Source organism: Dermacentor variabilis, chromosome 6 (assembly GCF_050947875.1).
Source record: "Dermacentor variabilis isolate Ectoservices chromosome 6, ASM5094787v1, whole genome shotgun sequence".
NCBI lineage: Eukaryota > Metazoa > Arthropoda > Arachnida > Ixodida > Ixodidae > Dermacentor > Dermacentor variabilis.
In genome coordinates, this window is record NC_134573.1 from 18325143 (window position 1) to 18344938 (window position 19796).

The 19796-nt window shown below is 45.4% G+C and overlaps 1 protein-coding gene across 2 annotated transcripts in view; it reads left to right on the forward strand.

Moving 5' to 3' along the window:
* The window catches only part of LOC142584671 (formylglycine-generating enzyme), a 151721-nt gene that overhangs the window by 83124 nt on the left and 48801 nt on the right, over positions 1-19796 (forward strand). For both annotated transcript variants that reach the window (XM_075694848.1, XM_075694847.1), the window contains 2 exons: positions 3715-3797; positions 19439-19561. In XM_075694848.1, coding sequence (XP_075550963.1) covers positions 3715-3797; positions 19439-19561 — 206 coding nt within the window. The remainder of the gene's footprint in view (positions 1-3714; positions 3798-19438; positions 19562-19796) is intronic.

Consider the following 19796-nt stretch of genomic DNA (forward strand, 5'->3'; position numbering starts at 1 on the left):
CTTGAGGTCAACCACATGAGCGCATTGTCCAGTGTCCAAAGTGCTCTCTGCTCCTGCGTCTGCAGTGGATGCCCGCCATCTACTTTGGACATGCCCTGCGACAAAGACAATTCGTGAAAGTGTGCTGGAGGGTGTAAAATTGAACAGCGATCTAGCTGAAGACTATGAATGATGGACTATGGACGACACATTTTACAAGTCATTGTTGCAGTATCTCCACCAAACGAGTCTTCATTGTGACGTTATGTCGCATGGCAAACCAAGAGCAAAAAAAAAAACCTACCATAATATAGCAGAATGAAAGCCGACACTGTGGCTGCAATGCAGCTGCAGTCACTACGCGACATAAAAACACAGAAAGGAATTTATTCTTAAGACATGAATACATGTCATATGCAATTAGAAACACCATTTGAGCGGTCTGATCGTAAACAGCAGCGCATGAAGCAGTACGAACGGCCTTGCGGAGCAAAATTGCCAACAATTTCCAACGGCACGACCTTGATGTGGCCCAATCCATTTCGATCGCAGCATCGCCACAGTATGTTTCATCGTAGGGTGCCTCACTGCAAAGCACGCACTACTCTGACTGCTTGTCCCAGTCAACGGTATTCTACTACGCTCTAGTCAAATCCATTTCAATCGCAGCATCGCCACAGTATGTTTCATCGTAGGGTGCCTCACTGCAAAGCACGCACTACTGTGACCGCTCGTCCAAGTCAACGGTATTCTAGTACGCTCTAGTCAAATCCATTTCGATTGCAGCATCGCCACAGTATGTTTCATCGTAGGGTGCATCACTGCAAAGCACGCACTACTCTGACCGCTCGTCCCAGTCAACGGTATTCTAGTACACTAGTCGAATCCATTTCGATCACAGCATCGCTACAGTATGTTTCATCGTAGGGTGCGTCACTGCAAAGCACGCACTACTCTGACCGCTCATCCCAGTCAACAGTATTCTAGTACACTCTAGCCGAAAGCACAGTGCAAAAATCAGGCACACAGCAATCTGTGCTCGGAAACACGAGTGCAAGCACGTAGCGAACCATGCCAATCCAATCCAGCAGAAGAGGAAGAGGGACAGTGTGGCGCCCCCATCTTGTGACACTAAGCCCAGCACTACTTGTTTGATGTACATTTAGATGCAGCATTATTATAATCTCAGGTGCTCTCCTGAGGCCTCCATTTGTCAGTTACATGTGCCCTCCTAGAGCAGTACTGGTAAAAAAAATTCTGTCTTAACTTTAAAACATAAAAAGCACTTGGCGACATAGAAAGTACCCTGCAACTTCTACAACGCCAGTCAGAATCTTGCTCAGAGCCCATATTCCTTCGCAGGATCCTTTGAAAGCATCATCACTTTCTTGCTGCATTCGGGACACAACATGAGACCAAGAAACTCTTGTTTGACAGATAAATCTACCATTGCAAATTCAGTTCCGCTGTTGTTGACATCTCTTTTGTGCCGGCGCCCAGCAGCTCGAACTTTCACTCCATTGCAGACAGTGACGCCAGGCACATTTTCGTGTTACCGGGGGCCGCTGTACGCTCGCTACTTTCTTTTTGTGAAGAAAACAATGTCTACACAATCTGTGCCAACACACGAGGCGTGGGAGGATGAAGTGTTGACACTGTGTTTGCCACATTGCAGCTCGAAGCCCCATCCAGCAGAATCTCCAGGCAGACCGTAACTCCGGGAGCATGAAAGGCCTAGCTGCCTTCCATCGCACATTCCATGGCTGCTTTCACGGCTTGCCGAACGCTTGACACATAGTAACGTTGAGACGACTATCTTCTCCAGCCATTCGGGCAGCGAAAAAGGCACCTTATCAAACGTTGTCAAGAAGCAAGTGGCTGAACAAATGTAAACGGCGGTGCAATAAAACCACAGTGATAGAGAAACAAACGCACCGAAACGCAAGAGCAGGCCAGTACGTGCCAAACAGTGCCAGACCAATAGGAGCGAGGCGTGCGGGGGTATGCACGCTTTGGGGGCCAATCAGCAGCATGGGCACATGCTTCAGAAATGACCCGATAGTGTAGGTTTCCCCATGCCCCATGGTTTCCCCCATGGAGGAAGGGAAAATATAGGAGGGAGCATACCACAATGTGATTGAAACCAAACCTCAGGGAGGCCTGGGGATGATCACACGTTAAAGTGTGCAGTTGGTTTTTGGTGTTCCCGCTCTGCAGGCAGAGCCACGGCAGGGCAGCTGAACAAGTGCACACTGAATAAAATCTACTGGCATAGCTACAGAAACCAAACGTCTTAGTAAGTCTCAATTCTTGCTCCGTGATGTCGACCCATGAGGTCACGTGTTGGGCCACACTGTGCCTTCACGGAGCATTCACTTGCCAAGGCTGGCTGCATGATGTAATGCTCCCTCCTTACTTTTCGTGCCTCCATGCCAATAGCTATGCCAGTAGTTTCTATTCTGTGTGCACTTGTTCAGCTGTCCTGCCGTGGCTCTGCCTGCAGAGCGGGAACACTAAAACTAACTGCCCACTTTGATGTGCGATCACATGTTGGGCCATGTGGTTTGGCTTCAATCGCGTTGTGGTACGCTCCCTCCTATTTTTCCTTTCTCCATGGTTTACCCTCGCAGACACCATTCTGAACTGGCGTAAAATGTGCACAAAGAAAACAACTTCCAAAAAAGCCTAAAATGGCGGTCACAGGCCGCCATGTTTGCAAATGCTAATGGTACAAAGTTAGAACATTTTTGGCCAATTTTTGTTAATTTCGCAGCTACCCTGGCCTGTATGAGTATGATTTTTTATTATTTTCCTATTCAATTTACCTTCTAGCTTTTGTGGAGAGATTCTTGAATGTATAAACATAGCAATAATGCACTTTTCCAAAAATACACTTTTTTGTTATTTTTTTTTTCCATTTCACGACCTATGTCTTGAAATCGCCACTGTTTAGTTAGCATGCCACCAGTCCTTGGCTCCCACTGAGTGCTGGATTCTCTGTATATAGTTACCATTGAATAAAGGGACGGCACTTGTTTGTTGAGGATCGAAGGTGCCGAGCATCAGCCCTTGGGTCTATATTTGTGACACACCCACAACAGAAAGTGCCCAGTGTGATTCTGGCATTACAGAATTAGTGCCAAAGAATTGGAAGCGCAGTTGAGGATAACAAAGAATTAGGTGGTGTGATGAAATTAGGAAATTAGCCATCACAGGATGTGGTCAGCTGATACTAAACAGGGGTAATTGGAGATCACTGGGAAAGGTCTTCACCCTGCAGCGTACATAAAAATATGCTGCTGATGATGATGATATATGTGTGTCAGACAAATTTCTCACGCAGCTGAGTGTTTTACAGATGAATTTATTGTAGCGACCTGAATAGTGACTGAATCATTTGTGATATTCACATTTGCGGATACAACAAAAGTCACCAAAGTAATTGCTTCTGACGGCAAATAGGACTTTAAAATGATACTGCAAGTGCAATAAATATGGCAAAACCAAATCTTTGAGAGACAAAATTAATTTGTGCCTAAAGGTGCTATAGCACTGGCAGCGGGCATTAGATCTTAGAAATGGGATCTCAAGAGAACCAAATACTTTCTCTTTGTCAGTGCAGTGTCTCTAAATATGGCTTATTGAGAACGTGATGGGCAGAGAAGCCACTATAAACTGACGGCCTTGGCAGTGGTGCCCTTATTGTGCTGAGACCTTTGCACTGCCTTATTCCAGGTGGCTGCTGCTCCATGGTGGCTGCCTGTCAAAGGAGCTGACTGGAGACACCCTGAAGGGCCAGACAGCCACATTCATGATCGGTGCGTATAGCACAGACACCATGCAAGAAGAAAAAGAAAAGGGGTGCCGACCAAGGTAAAAAATGATTGATAAGGCTTGGCATTTTGGCCCCAACATAGAATCCTTGTAAACAATAAAGCCATGTGCATGTAATCCAGCTTTGTTGTGAACAAGACTCCCATGTGGCGGCCAGAATATCAATTTTCACCTCGGTCGACATCTGTTTTGTTTTTCACCGTGATTCTTCCTGAGCAGGCGAGATTTTGCCAGACTCTTGATTTCATAAGACATCACACAAATCTAACATTACAGACTATGAATGCTATAATTATTTAAAAGCAACTGTCTCCCCAGTGTTTGGTGTGGGTCAGTTAGGCAGTCGGTAAATGGGTTTCTCGCGTCGATGGCAAACATACTGACAATGGATGCATGATACTGACTTTCTGATAATGACAGTGGGACAATGTTGGCATAATCACAATTGAATGACGACAGCATGATTATGATAGAATGACAAAGAAGGATTGAAGTTGATGGAACGACAAAGGCGGTATGATTACGACGACATGATTTTACTGAAGTCATGACGATGGGAAAATGACAGTGTGACAATGACGACATAGTACGATGACGATAGCATGATGAGAGTCGGATGACAAAACTGGAGAGGAGACGATGGAATGACTACGACGGCATCAGGGCATTGGTGTGACAACGAATGCATGATGACTGTGTGAAGATGATGGCATGACAAGAGTCTGATGACAAAGTTTGAATGACTGTCATGATTGTATTGCGCTTAGTGTTACACTGACGGAACTAATGGACAAACAAGAAACAAAATGTGGATGTACATGGTGCAGACTACCAACTTGTGTATATATTTTTATTTTATTGTGATAAAGACTTGCCCTTAAGGCATAATTCTTGGTGCGTATATGTGTATTATATGTGTGCTGTGAGGCCTGTGTTGTGTATGAATTGAAGCAGTCTTTTGTGGAATCGGTTGTCATGTATCCAGCGGTCATAGCTGGTTGCCACACTGTAGCGGAGGCCGGCTTGCAGTAGGAGACGCGAGCGTTCCGATTTTTAACCAGTACATGTCCATATTAGGTGGTATGTATCTGCTTCCATCACAGGAACGGAGCAGTATGGACACGTAGCACCCAGTGGTAAATGCGACCAGTTCCACCTTGAGATAACAGCCGGTGTAAGGGCCACCCCAGCTCGAAGCCTCCTAAGCACAACTTCCTCCGCCCTAGTAAGGTGAAGGGGGAGGGAGTAGACACACGGTGGAATAAGAGCACCTGTGTCCTGCCGGAGAAAATTTTTATGGGCTCGGAGCGAGTTAAGAGGTTGAGGTGGGAGGGGAATAGGCGGAAGATCAGGATTAGGACGGCAGTATGCCTGCTGGTCAGCAGCAATGTTGTGAGGGTTCGCTGAATGGCCTTGAATCCAGTGTGCCTTGATGCAAGTAGCTGTTTTACTATTCATAGTGTGTATTGTCTCGCAGATTTCCATCACCTTATCAACCTTCTTGAGTTCCTCAAATAGCCACTAAAGAATCAGTGAAGATATCTAGTTGCTTGATAATGGCAGCTTAGATGTCGCATCTTGGACAGCATCGTGGATGGCTTGAAGTTTCATTACTAGAGCGCTGGCTTCCGTAGATAAATAGCGCTGGTGGCCACTGATGAAATTATGCGTAGTACTCGGGAATGATGTCCTTCCACCGTCTGGGAGAATGGCAGCATCCGTATAGAATTTGCAGGTGTTAGCGCATGATGCATCGACGATATTGTGTTTGTCAATAATACCTGTTGTATCGCTGCATCGTAACTTCGTTGGCTTATTAGTTGTGATGCTGGTGAATTCCCAGGGAGGCATTGGATAGGGCTGATTGTCAATCCAAGAGCCGCGTTGAAAATGAACATGCAATGCAGCGACAGCCGGAATCAGTTGCTTTTTTATTTCACATGCGCTTTCACGTTGCAAAATTAGCTCTGCAATTGTGTTGAGCTGGGCATGTTCCTGTAAGGTTGGTATCGCAGTGATGCGGGGCAGTGCTGTGATTGTGCGCATAGCATCGCGATTAATCTTCTCCAACTATGCCAGCTGTGCCAAAGTCAGCCGTTGAAATTGTGCCTGATATAAAATTCGTGGCTGCAAGACTGCACGCACCAACCGCCGAGCTACGTCAGTACGAGCTCCTGCTGCTTTTGCTGCAATGCGACGAATAAGGTGAAGTGTTTTTGTCGAACTCTGTCTGGTTTTACGGAGCCAGTGTGCACCACTGCCGGAGTGGTGAATATCGAGACCTAGTATGCGGACCTCAGAAGCCTAACGGATTGTCACTGCGCCGAGTCTAAATGTAAAGGGGTGCTGCGTGATTCTTGTGCATCCTTTCTTGTTGGCCACCACAACATAGCTTGATATTTGGGCGGAAATATCCAACCCTGCTTTCCGAGTGTAGTTGTTCAGAACATCAAGGGCTTCTTGAAGGTGTTGAGTTTGTCTAGATATATCTTCATGCACGGACCACAAAGTGACGTCATCTGCATAGAAGAACCTCATGTCTGGAATCCAATGTAGTTGCCAGGCTACAGGTATTAGAGCAACGTTAAAGAGAAGAGGAGCCAAATCCGAACCTTGTGGGACTTCTCTGTTCGACGTGAAGTATCTTTCTTGCCTTCCATCTACTCTAATCGCAAATGTGCGATTCTGAAGGAATGAGTAGATGAATCTTATCACCCGCGGTGGAAGTCCCAGGTCGATGAGGTTGGCTATAATGATTGCATGGTCTATATTGTCGTAAGCTTTCGTTATGTCTGTTGCTATTACCATGCGCACAGCGTGAATGTGTGGTGAAACCTGTAAAACATCGTCTGATAAGATAGAAAGTCCGTCTTCAGTTCCCAAGTAAGAACGGAATCCAATTTGAGCAGGATGATATTTATCGAGGCGTTCAAGCCACCAGGAAACACGTGTGGCCAGCATCTTTTCAGCGAGCTTGCAGATAGTTTACGTTAGCGAAATTGGGCGTAAAGACTACAGGCTATTTAGAGACTTTCCTGGTTTCGGAATCGTGACAACAATTGAATGCTTCCAATCAGGTGGAACGTTTCCAGTCTCCCATACTTTATTAATAGCCTGAAGAAGTGCGTCGAGAGCTGCTCCTTCCATGTTCTTGAAAACCTCATAAGGAATACCATCAGGACCAGGTGTTGTTCGTTGCTTCGAAGCTTCAATCGCCGCTGTTAGTTCGGCCATGCTGAAAGGGCTGGATATTTCGGATTTGGAAGTTGTGTCAGACTCATCAATTTCGGGGCAGTTTATAGGTGACGCTTGATCGTATTTCAGGAAAAACGCTCTAGCAGCGTGTTCTGCAAATTGATGTGGCGAACTCTGCATCACTAACCTTACGCTCGCTGCAGGGTCAGGTTGCTTATGACCGCGTTCCATTGACCGGAACGTATGCCAAAGCGCTCTGTTTCCAATGCCCGATCCAAGATTCTCGCACCACTCATACCATCGTCGTCGAGAAAGTTGCTTTTCGTGCCAACACGCCTTCGCCGCTGTATGGTTAGCACGTGCACGGCTACCTGGTGCATCGGGATTCCTCGACGCATACACTTCTGCCTGACATCGCTTTGCCCAAAGTTGCAAAAGGGTGAGGTCCGGTTGAGGTTGTTCCTCGTCAACTGTGGTTACAGTGGTGTTCCTCCGTAGCAGTTCTTGCAAAGCAGGAAGAATTTCTGAGGGCTCTGAGGGTACTTCATCAATCGATGATTCCAGAAGGTTATCCCAATGCGTGACTGTTACTCGTCGTCGAATTTTCTTTATGCACATTCTGTGCAAACCAATCATTATTGGCATATGATCACTGCCCCATGTATCTGGTTCCACCCGCCACTGCGGCATTCCAGGACCCAACCACCACGTGAGGTCTGGAGCGTTTGTTCTAGATACTGTGGGTACAGCACAGGTAGCCACAGCGTGATAGTTCAACAGTGTAAAAGTGGCATCGCTCATGATGTTTTTAACTTGGTATCCTCTTTGGGAGTTGTACCCCCATTCTGTATGTGGGGCATTGAAGTCTCCACCCACGAGAATAGGAATTCCTGGGTACGTAGACCGGAGATGGGCTATCCACCCCAAGTTCAAACGTGTGCGCTGTGGTCTGGTGTAGAATGACACTAGAATGACAGGAGTCTTCACTGGTCATGTCAGGACCCCGACAGCTTCTTGATTGCCACTACACCATGGCTCCAGATCAATCACTGTGTGAGCAATATGCGATGATATATAAACTGCAGCTTTTCTCGGAGCTGAAGCCATTGTACTAGCACGTCTATCTCTAATAGATGGGTTATGATACCCATTAAAATTCCACAGGGAGCATAGCTTTATTATGCTCTTGAATAAGCAGTGCCCATACATGTAGCTTATTGTATTGAAGCTTCGTTTTAATTTCTCCTAACTTGGAGCTTAGGCCCCGACAATTCCACTGTAGAATTCCATCCTGTGACAGCCACTGCAGAGAATTAGCCATGATGCAGGCAATTCTGAATGAGCAACGTTAGTTGAGCAAGTTGATCTAAAACTGCTGTCCAAACAGCATGGTTGACCTGTTGTGCAGGACGGGATCCAGGCATAATGGTGGCTTCCGCAATGGTTGATGCGTTACGTGTTGGTCCTGTTTTCTGACGACGCAGAATTACCAATTCTTTATGTTTGCGTAGTCGCTCTGGCCAGTGCGTCTATCCGAGCGTCAATGTCATCATGGTCATCATCCGACTGATACAGAGGTTCCGGTAATTTCTGTTTCTTTGTCTGCGGCTGCTTGCCACGTTTAAGAACAGAAGAATACAGTTGTGTTTCTGGGGCTTTTTCTTCTTCTGCCAAGAGCATCTCTGGCTCTTCTGCAAGAACCTTATAACGATTGTGTGTTGTTACTTTAGTCGTTTTTGGTATAGCCTTTCGTATCCGTACTGTGGTCTTCTGTTTAGTCGGACAATTTGTGCTTGTCATATCGTGCTCATCAGATTTACATAAGCCACATCAATATCGTGGTTGGCCTTCTGGTGTGAGCTTTTCTGGATCAATAGTACGCTGTGGGCAAAATGCCTGCATGTGTCCACGTTGAAAGCAGCGGTAGCAGAATATTGCCAGAGGGAGGTAGGATTTAGGTCGCAATATGCAACCATAGTAATAAAACCGTTCTGGAATACATTGAGGGCCCTGTACCGTCACTAAGCATGTACGGCTTTTGCCCATGAATCTAGCTGCGAGCACCCTGTGTGTCGTGGAGGTCAATTCACGACATATTATCTCAGGGGTGTCTTCCGGGTCAATGCCATAGACAACGCACCTCTGTATATTAGGGCCCGATGCAAAGTAGCACTGCACAGGTAGGTGTTGATCTTCTGACAGCGGGATAGATGTTAAGGTGCACATTTTCTGCACTTCACTGAGAGATGCCAAGTGCACAGTGATCGAGTTGGTAGATTTATATGCTGCGAACCCTTTGTATCCAGTGGTTTCAAGAGATTGGTCGACAACCCTTTGGACATATTTTGTGGCTATTGAAGTTATGTCGTAGCATGAAAGGGGGCGTATATAAACTCGATAGGATTGAGAAGGGCTGGACGTTGGGTAAGACTGAGAGGGAGCGGTCATAGGGGAGGCCGTGGAGGAATCGTCTGGGGTGGCCCTTTCCTTTATTGCCGGTTGCTCCGATGCGATGGCGTCTTGTTGAAGCACGTTGATAGGGGGACCTCGCTTGGCTGCATTCGTCGAACCGCCAGAGGGCTGAACGTCCATAAGGTCACCAGTTTCCATCGGCACGATTGCGGATAGGTTCACATTCACATCACAAAGTGTACTGTCCTTCGGTGTTGCATCTTGTGTATTCGAGCTATCGGTTGCACACTTCAGCTGCATAGTTGGCATGGATGTTGTCACGCGCAGCAGTCCAGTGGAAGGTACAGATGAGAAGCTCACATCTGGCACAAACACTTCTTCGTCAGGCGAGCGCGGCGGCGCGGCCGCACTAGGCCGCGCGCCGAGCAGGATCAGTAGGACAAGGCAAAGAAGAGTCCTCACCAGAGTCTACAGGTCCCCATAGGCTTCCGAGGAGCTTCGTATCCGGATAAGGGTGAGATTTTCTTTGCTGTCGAGCAATTTCCAAGGAACCCAAGGAAACCACGTCTGTGTGGAAACGTCGTCGTCTTCTTCCTCCAACTTGTGTAAGCGCTGTTAAAGAACATGCTTTTATACAAGATGATGGGGGGGGGAGAAGGGGGGGATATAAAAAGATATCACAATGTGACAACATGTGATGATTTGGTGGGCCGGAAAAACATCTGGAAAACTCGATCTCAGCTTTGATTAGCGTGACGTACGGAGTGCTTATGTACTTCACTTTTTCTTTTGCTAATGCAAGTGCTTCCCGTATTTCTCGCTAAGCTTTTGTTTTTGATGTGCCAATGCCTATGGCGCTTTCTAGTAGTGGAGGGCATTTGCACTGTTTGCAGTGTGCAGTCAAGTTGCTAGGCACTGTCAGGAGCTGGCACATGTATTTGTGCTCCCATAATCTGTTGTTTAGGCAGCGCCCGATTTGCCCACTGTACATTTTCCCACAATCCAGTGGGATTTGGTAAACCACTGAACTAGCGCATTCCACATGCTTCTTCACGTGCTTAGTCTGGCAGAATGTAATACTTGTTTTTTCTTCCTTGGATCCTGCATAGCATCCACTGCTGACATTGCCCAAGAGGAGATCGCGCCAACGATCTGCTGTTTCGCACAGCGTTCTATAACATGTACACTTTCGAGGTCACTTTACTCTATAAGTTATTTCGTGTCAGAAACAAATTTTAGCCAATTTTTATGCCGCCGTCAACGGCGGAAGAGGTCAACGTCGCAAGCAGGGAGAAAAAAAAAACTGTCAGCGCGAGCACTCCGTACAGATGCTTATAACCAGCGAAGCTGAAACATGCAACCCCAGTGTTTATTACTGGGTAAATCCCGATGGTTCATCAAAGTATTCTTCAATTATTGATTACATCCATGTGTTTCTTAATTAATAAATGATGACGACAAACACAGGAGCAGTGGCACAAGTGCGTTTGCGCAGTAGCGCCAAGGGGCACGAACGAGCCAGCTGTGGAAAAAACTGACGCTGGAGGCAATGCTGATGATGGTAATTTTTTTCTATGCGCAGACGCAATAGTGGGCCAAGTACCCCTCAGCTTCGCTGTAAAGAAAAGAGCACCAAGACGATTGGAGCAACTTGCTCACCGGACCTGCCCCAACGGCAGGGCTAACTCGTGACGTAGCGTTTTCTTGGTTGTTTGCAAACCTTTGCACTTGATGTCAATGTTGTGAAGTGCTGCGCTTTGTGGTTGGCTGCACGCACATAGTTTAGAATGGGTTTTAGATATGTCCTAAGCTATATTTGCCATTGATATTTTGTAGACGATGTGTGTGTGTTCACATAAATTGATCTCACAAGTTAATTCAACTTCGAACTTTGTGTCAATACTCGTTTAATAAACCCAGCTAACCCCCATTAGCAGAAGTCCAGTGTTCTATCGTCCACTATACGAGAGATAACGAAATGTGGTGTCAGCAGTGAACTACTTCTAACATCAGCACACCAGCAATGAAGAAGATTCCTGCACCTCTGAAATTCGACTCCAGAGGAAACGCTGCAGAACAGTGGCACGCTTTCAAGCAGAGCTTCACGCTGTGCCTCCAAGCAACTAACACAGCTAAAGCACCATCTGACCGGCAAGTAGCACTTCTTTTGACCATTAGTGGTTCTTCACTGCTTGATACCTGCAACACTTTGGACTTCGGGGAACCGTATAAGGAAAGACCAAACCAGAATTTAACTATTGTTATCTCATCAGCCTCCTCGATGCACATTTCTTACTGAAGCACAATGAGCTGTGCTCGTGATACGTCTTCCAAACTCGCATGCAATGGGAGGAAGAGTAGCTCGACAGCTTTGTAACAGATTTCGAGCTCAAAGCATGCAATTCTGTATTTGAAAATGAAAGAGAAGATCCGTGACCAGATCGTCTGTGGCATCTATGATGATAATGCCCGTGCAGACATTCTCGAGCTAGAAGAGCCAACCCTAGAGAAAATTGAAAAGGTGTGTCGAGCACACGAGGCAAGGGAAATTCAAATGAAAGCATTTGAAGAGGGTACTCCATCAAGCAGCGGGACTGTGCACGCAGTAAAGAAATTCGTCCATAACACCAATGCCAACTTGAAAAGCAATAGAAAGCCACAACATTCTAATGTACTAAAATGCAGGTATTGCGGTGGTAGCCACGTGCGCAGAAGAAAAGCATGCCCAGCTTTGAAACAAACATGCAGCAAGTGTAAAAAACGAAATCACTTTGCAGCAGGTTGTAAAAGCAGCAAGGTAGTTGCTGGCCTGACAGTGGGGATGAAACCATATTGGCAGTTCAAAGTCACAAACTAAGCTCAGTCCACATGTTTCTAAAAGTGAACAGAACACAAGTAAAATTTCAAATGGACAGCAATCCAGCTATTGATGTCATTCCAGCTAGACAGGTCAGGCTACAGCAATACAACCATGCACAACAACACTGTGAATGTGGAATGGAAGCAAGGTTCACTATTCAGGCAAGGCGCAACAAAAGTTACAACCACAAATGGACAGAGACATTCTGCAGAATTTTTAGTGGTTAAATATGACCTCACTCCACTGATTGGGAGAACGACAGCCAAGAAAATTGGTCTGGTAACAATAGACTACAACCTTGTGGCTGGAATCGATGCAATTCCAGAAGAAAGTTTCACCCATCACATAGTGAAAAAATATGCAGATTTTTTGGAGGCACTCTGGGAACACTCCCGGGAAAAGTACACTTTGTGACTAAGCCAGATACTCTTCCGAAAGCAATAACAAATTGCAGAGTGCCTGTCAGCGTTAAACCGCAATTAGAACAAACATTGGTGAGCCTGGAAAAAAAAAGGTGTAATTAAAACTGTAAAGGCACGTAAGCACTAGCGAAAAAACATGCGCAGCGTGCCGCTGCCGGCAAAACGCAGCTACAGCATAGTGGCCGCACCAACTGGCAGCGAGGCAGTCATGTGACAGCACGAAAATCTCACTTTCTCTCTTTTACTCTGCGTGTAGGTGCGAGACGTCACATGCTTTTTTCTTTGTCTGCTGACAGAACGGTGCTGTGTTTACGTTCTTCGTCCTTAGCGTGAGTTATGTCTTATGAAAATGACGTCATTGTCACTAATCATAATCATGTTGGTGCAGTCCCTTCTGTTGCAGCATCGCCGCGTTCGAAAGAAAAGGAGAATGAGGTATGGGGTGTCACTTCCACATCCTTGTATTTGGGGTTCTTCTCCTACAGAATCGGATATGGAGCACTGTCTCCAACAAACCTTTCTATCGGGACATGTCGGTTTAGACTCCATCATTGTAAAAAACACTCGCAAACCATGACAATCAAAACAAGTCTGAATGAGACCAAAACAAGCATGAGCGAGAGCTGACTCGAGCAGATGATAGTACAAAATGAGCACGCCGGCTGGTACCACATATTGCTATGAATCGAGTGGTCGGGCAGGTCTGCATGAAATCAGTTTCCCGCACACACATCACTGAAGTGGCCACTCTCATTGGTCTCCAGTATTCGGAGCTCACTTGCCACCTCAGAAAGCCGCGAGAAATCGGTCCAAGAGCAATCCATCCCACGGCACAAGAAAGCTGCCGTGCAACACCAAGTTCCAAGACCCCACTACAAGGCATAATTCTTCAGACGCAAAAGTACAACATTGTCATTGAGCACAGACCAGGCAAAGAATTACTTTTGGCTGATACAATATCTTGTGCATTCCTTCCCAATGAAAGCAGTGAACAAGAACTTGTCTTACACTACCTTCCTCTGAGAAAAGAAACCCTGGAGAAGATTCGGTCTCTGACTGAGATCGATGAATCACTTCAAAGATTAAAAGCAATCATCTTGTCAGGTTGGCCACAAAATAAGTATCAGCTACCCCAAGATGTGTATACTTCACATACAGAGACGAGCTTACAGTTGAAGACAACCTCATCTTCAAAGGCTTACACCTAATCGTCCTAATGTCTATGAAAGGTGAGATTAAAGCAACTTTCCACTCATCACATCTTGGGATTGAGAGCTGTCTACGACGAGCTCGTGAATGTGTATTTTGGCCAGGAATGAATGCTGAATTAAAGACTTCATTGCAGGGTGCAAAGCTTGTAAAAAGCATGCACTCTCAGCAATGAGAAACTCTCCCTCCTCATGCAGAACCAAGCTATCTAGGGGAGCGTGTTGGATGCAACAATTTCGAATTCAAAGGCAAGAACTTCTTGATCATCACAGTGGACTACTACAGCAACATTTGGGGAGTGGACCAACTGAATTCAGTGACCTCCACTCAAGTAATACTTAAAACTAAAGTCACACTTTGCACGACATGGAATACCAAGAATTCTGATAACCAACAACAGACCACAATTCAGCAGCGAAGAACTCAACATTTCAAAAACCTGTAACCTCGAAAATATAATGCCTAGCCCAGGATATCCGTGTTCTGATGGAATGGCTGAACCAGCCGTAAAGACAGCAAAAATGGTGCTCACCAAAGCAGAAGACAGCCACTCAGACCCACAAAGGCCACTCAGACCCACAAAGACCCACACTCCGCTGCAAGAAGTGAACACTATACCAGCGCATTTGCTCATGGGTTGCCACACTAGAACGACTCTGCCAACAGCATCAGAGCTACTGCAGCCCAAAACAGTCGACGGGAGTGAAAAAATAAAGGCGAAAAGCAATGCTTTGTTACAGCAGACAAGCCAAGGATTTGCCGAACCTAGGCAAAGGTCAGAGCGTCACAGTTTGACCATTGAAAGGCGGGACATGGGTCAAAGGGACAGTAACAAGAAGAATTGACAAAAGATCATATGAAGTTCAACTACATAACAGCGTGCCACGAAGGAACCGGGTATTTATAAGACGAACACCTTCTGTGACTGCCACTAAATCTGACACAAACAGCCTAACACAACAATAAAACAAGAAGAAGATACTGGCGCGACAAATCAGACAAACAGCACTCCTGTCAGACCTTGAAGAACCACCAAACTTCCCAAGAGGTTCGAGGATTTTGTCATCGGTTGAAGGGTTATCTCCTAATAAAGGAAGAATGTTATAAGAAGGCTGAAGAGATGGCACCACCATCCTGTACGTGCAGTGTTACACACTGGCCATACGCCCCTTCTGAAACCTCCACTCCCTCCGTCGTGGCAGCCCTCCTCCTCTATGAACTCAGAGCAGACAAACTATCAAGTTGCATTTGGCTCTCCTGCTCTTCTCTTGCTTGTCGGCCGCTTCGTCTCTAATGACTCTACGCCTCCATGTAACCACACCCATTCTTGCACACTCCATGCTTAATAAACCCAATTAACCCCCATCAACAAAAGTCCAGTGTTCTATCGTCCGCTATACGAGACATAACGAAACACCTTCTGCAATAGCAATTATGTCAAAAAGTTCGAACGTTTCATTGTAGATGTGCGAGACCAATTGTCACTTTGTCGCGATTAAGCCACAGAGATTTGTGCTCGCATGCCTTATGGGCAGCAGCTTATACGAAGTGAGTGTCAATATTCAGCATCTGTTCAGCTAGCTGGCGGTGGCTTGTGCCCACTCTCAACAACTTGGCCTGCATGATTACAGGGCATACACACAAAGAAAAGCTTTCATGCTGCCATAAAGCTTTCAATTGAACTTGCACAGCCCGGCAATGGGTAATGGACCTTTTGTAGCACTTCCTTCTTTCCATTTTTTGTTTCTCCGTTGATAATAAAAAAAATAGGTAAGTGAAGGGACATAGTGAGTATCAAGGTGCCTTCCCACATCTCATCCCCAGCTTGATGGCGGCCGTTTGCCAACTCGAATTCTGCGAACTGCTGCCCTGGTGACAACATGGATTATATGCCGGACCACTTTCCCCCGCAAACTATGCTTCCCATAGTTCCCATAGGCCTGTCTGTGATCACCACCTCCGAGAACCCTGAACCACTGAGCCTTCCTTGCCGCAATAGACAGGCTCTTTTTCCTCTCTAACTTTTGTGACCATTGCTTATAGGGTGAGCCTTGCATTAACCCATCTTCACGCTATGCGTATATGCATATTTGCAGTATATGTGCATATACTGGAAAAGTTTGCCAAGGAAAAAAAAACAAATAACTAGGCTTGAGTGGATATAAATTTTCTTGCGTGGAAGCAAAGTCCAAGTGAATAATAATTAGTGTCGAATAATTTCAAAATGAATAGTTTGAACAGTTTGAACAGTTGTGGGATTTGCATAAGGCCTTGACATAGGAGCCATATATTGACACATCTAAGTTGGTCATTTGCTTGCAAAACAAGAAATAGGTTGTTCTCAGGAGTCAGCTTATATTCAATGTGCCGGTTTCAGATATTCTCATGCAAAAATGCAAGTTTGAAATTTCTTGCAACTCCAGCTGCACAGAAAATTTGTTTACAGGCTCTTGCTCACTGTTATGCTTCAGTCTACTTAAAATTTTGCTCTGGTTGAGGCTGCAGGAGTGTTCTGCATTTGCCTGTTGTACATAGTTGCAGTGCTGTGAAGGGCAGCCTTGACTTCGCAATGCCAGCAGTTTATGTAGTATTGCACAAATTCATCTTGATGCTTTCCATCTAAACGCAAGCTTAGCACATTCTGTTGTGCAACTGCACTGACAAAAAATAATGTTTAAAATTTGACAGTAAAGTGGGAGTGCGAGTTATGCACAAATTATGATTTTAGGTGCGGCTTCATGGCAGTGCAAATTTCATTTCAAGGTGTGGTTTCGCAGTATCCACGAAACTATCTCTAGGGCAAAGTTTATTTATTTATTCGAAATACCTTACAGGCCCATAGGGCATTGTGTAAGGGGGGCATAAAATCCCAACAGTGCATACACAACCAGATGAAAAAGAAAAAAGTACAATACATGGTAAAGGAAATCTATGCACATAATAGCAGTAACGAAGAGGAGGCTAAGCAATACAGAAATAACGAGAAGAAATATGGTACATAGTTTAAAGCAGACAATAACATAAAAAGCGTGTGGCGCATGAATAAGTCTGCAATTTATCAAGCGTGTTATCGCAAATGTAAAAAAAAGGGGGGGGGGAACGAAATGCTTAACTTCAATATATGAACTGAAACCTGAATATGAAACATGCTAAATGACAGCTTCAGTGAAATTTGTAATAAGTTGGTGATGGAATGTATCAGGATTAGACAGAGATGCGATGCTGTCAGGTAGGTTATTCCATAATCTGATGGCTCGTGGAAGTACTGATGAATTAAAAGCTAAAATGTCACTATAGATTTGTGTCGTGCTAGACTCAAATGATTGTGCAACCTTTTGGACGTGTGGGATGGGACATCGAGGTGAAAGGAACACGATCTATCGGAGTGTACATACTTGTGAAATGCTGTTAGTAGAGCAGTGTCACGGCCTGTGCCTAAAGATTGAAGAAAAAGATCAGCTTTCATCTGAGTGACACTTGAATGGTAGTTATAGTTCCTTCAGATGAATTGTGCGGCACTGTTTTAGATGGAGTCTAAAGTGGTGACGATGTTGTTGTGATAAGGAGACGAAATGGAGGAAGCAAACTCAAATTGTGGGTGAACAAAAGTAAGGTCGTCTAGTTTGCGAATATTAGCACGGGGACTTCTGAGGTTACGGCGTAGTACCCTAAAGACTTAGAGGCGACAGCGCATATGGATGTAATATGAAATGACCATGAAAGATCTGATGAAAGGTTAACACCGAGATATTTGTAATGGGAGACGTGAGACAGTAAGTCATACTGAATATGGTATGTATAACTAGAATTCTTATGGTTTGTGGCTGAATGAGATGACTTGACATTTTGATGCTTTGAGTTCTCCGATATCAGCATTGCCAAGGAGGTGGGAAACAGATCAATTGACTGAAGATATCATGGGAACAATTTGTGCATCCGTCAGTGAAGACTTTTGCAAAGATTCGGGCACTGTGTGCAGTTAAATCTATAAGTAATATGTGTGGACTTTTATCTTTCTTTCTTTTTGGTATGTCGTAATTAGGGGGTGCGGCTTATATGCAAGAAAATATGTATATTCGTTCGTTCTGAATACTTAGAATACTGAAATTCGAACCGAAGTGAATATTGAATAGCATAATATTTGATCCAATGTTAAAAAATATTTCATATTTGCATACGCCTATAAGCAACCTACCCAGTAGACCCCCTCCCCACCATGATGCACTCTTTGTCTCTCTCAAGGATACATGTTATTTCATTGCATTGCAGTTGCTGTGTGTTTTACCTTCCCAAGCAAGCGATCACAACTCCCCTCCATCTTGACCAAACTACAGTAAAACCTCGTTAAACCATAGTTGGCCGGAGCTTGGAAAAAGTAGGTACTAAACGGTAGTACTGCTTAACCGAAATAGCATGAGATCACCCACTTACCTGTCAAAAACGAAAGTCAGAGAGAGTGCAATGAAAAGGCAAAAACATGCAGTATTTATTCACTTCACTCAACAAAACTCTGCTATTTTCATTTTCGTTTGATGCCGTGGCGGCCTAGCAGCAGCAGCAGCGGTGTCAAACTTGCTGAAGCTGCGATCCACCTTTTCAGCCAGCCCCCGCTCCTTGGCAAACACTCGCATGGCAGATTCCTCATTGGCATTGCATATTCTCTGTGTGCGGGCACGGCAGCGCTGCAGAAGTCGCATGTTTTTTCATTGCGAGGTGCTGTTCTTGTCGGGACAATTGCATTCATGACGCTTACGTAACGTGCAGCTTCTGCTACTGCTGGGCCTGAATCGCTCATGCTGTCACTTTCCATGTCATCCTCATCACTGTCCTTAGGTGGCACTTTGGCAACAACAGAGGCAACGATGGCAAAAAGCTGAACCTCGTGGCCGACATCTTGTTGCTGTTGCAGCAGCGCTGCCGAGCAACTTCTTCGCATTCCAAATGCCACACACCATAGTCAACAGCAGATGCCTGTTGCCTGCCAATGCAGACTTCTTCGTGCCACATTCGATGGTACAAGCGATGTCTAATTTTTCTTCTAAGAGCACCTGGTGCTTTTTTTTTTCCGAGCTTCGGCATGATGCGAGTCCTTGCTTGCACAACACCAGAATGATATTGATGTGGCTTCACACGCAAACGCACAGGGCGCTTGGAGCCTGTTCTGATCTCCGAGTCTTGTTGTTCTGACGGGGCCGCCTGATGGGGACGACGTTTCGCTGTGATTGCGTGATGAAAAGTGGAAACACTACACGTTAACCGATACGTACGTAAGAAGCTGGTACAGTTTATGCGGATACAAAACGCATTATGTTCAATGGCTGCTCGGTCAGGGATATCACTTCACTACTTTTAAAATGGAACTACTGTTTAAGTGGGTACAGTTTAACGAGGTTTAACTGCATTTTGGTGTTTCAGATCCAGCTTCTCACACACGTACATATCAATAAGCCAGTCCTTTGCATTCATCTTTCATTGCTCCTTGTAGAATGGCGTCGTCTTATTGTATTCTCTTACATTCTTCCTACAGCATGGATCATCCCGTGGTGCATGTCTCGTGGAATGATGCTGTCGCCTTCTGCAAGTGGTCTGGAAAGCGTCTCCTCACTGAAGCAGAGTGGGAATATGCCTGCCGGACAGGTCTCAAAAACAGGTACAGACTGACCTCTTTTGTAAATGCTGTATCGAGACATACACTGCACAGGATTGATATGAAAGAAAAGGAGGCACTTATTCTGCACACCTCCCATATACCCATGCCTGGTTGCCAGGTACAACACATGTTCTGCCAACATGATACACACGCTGCTACTGGAAAGGAGACACCTTGTGTGGTAATATGACCATTCGTGAAGCAGGCCTTTGAACTAGGGTATGTCAGCTCAAAA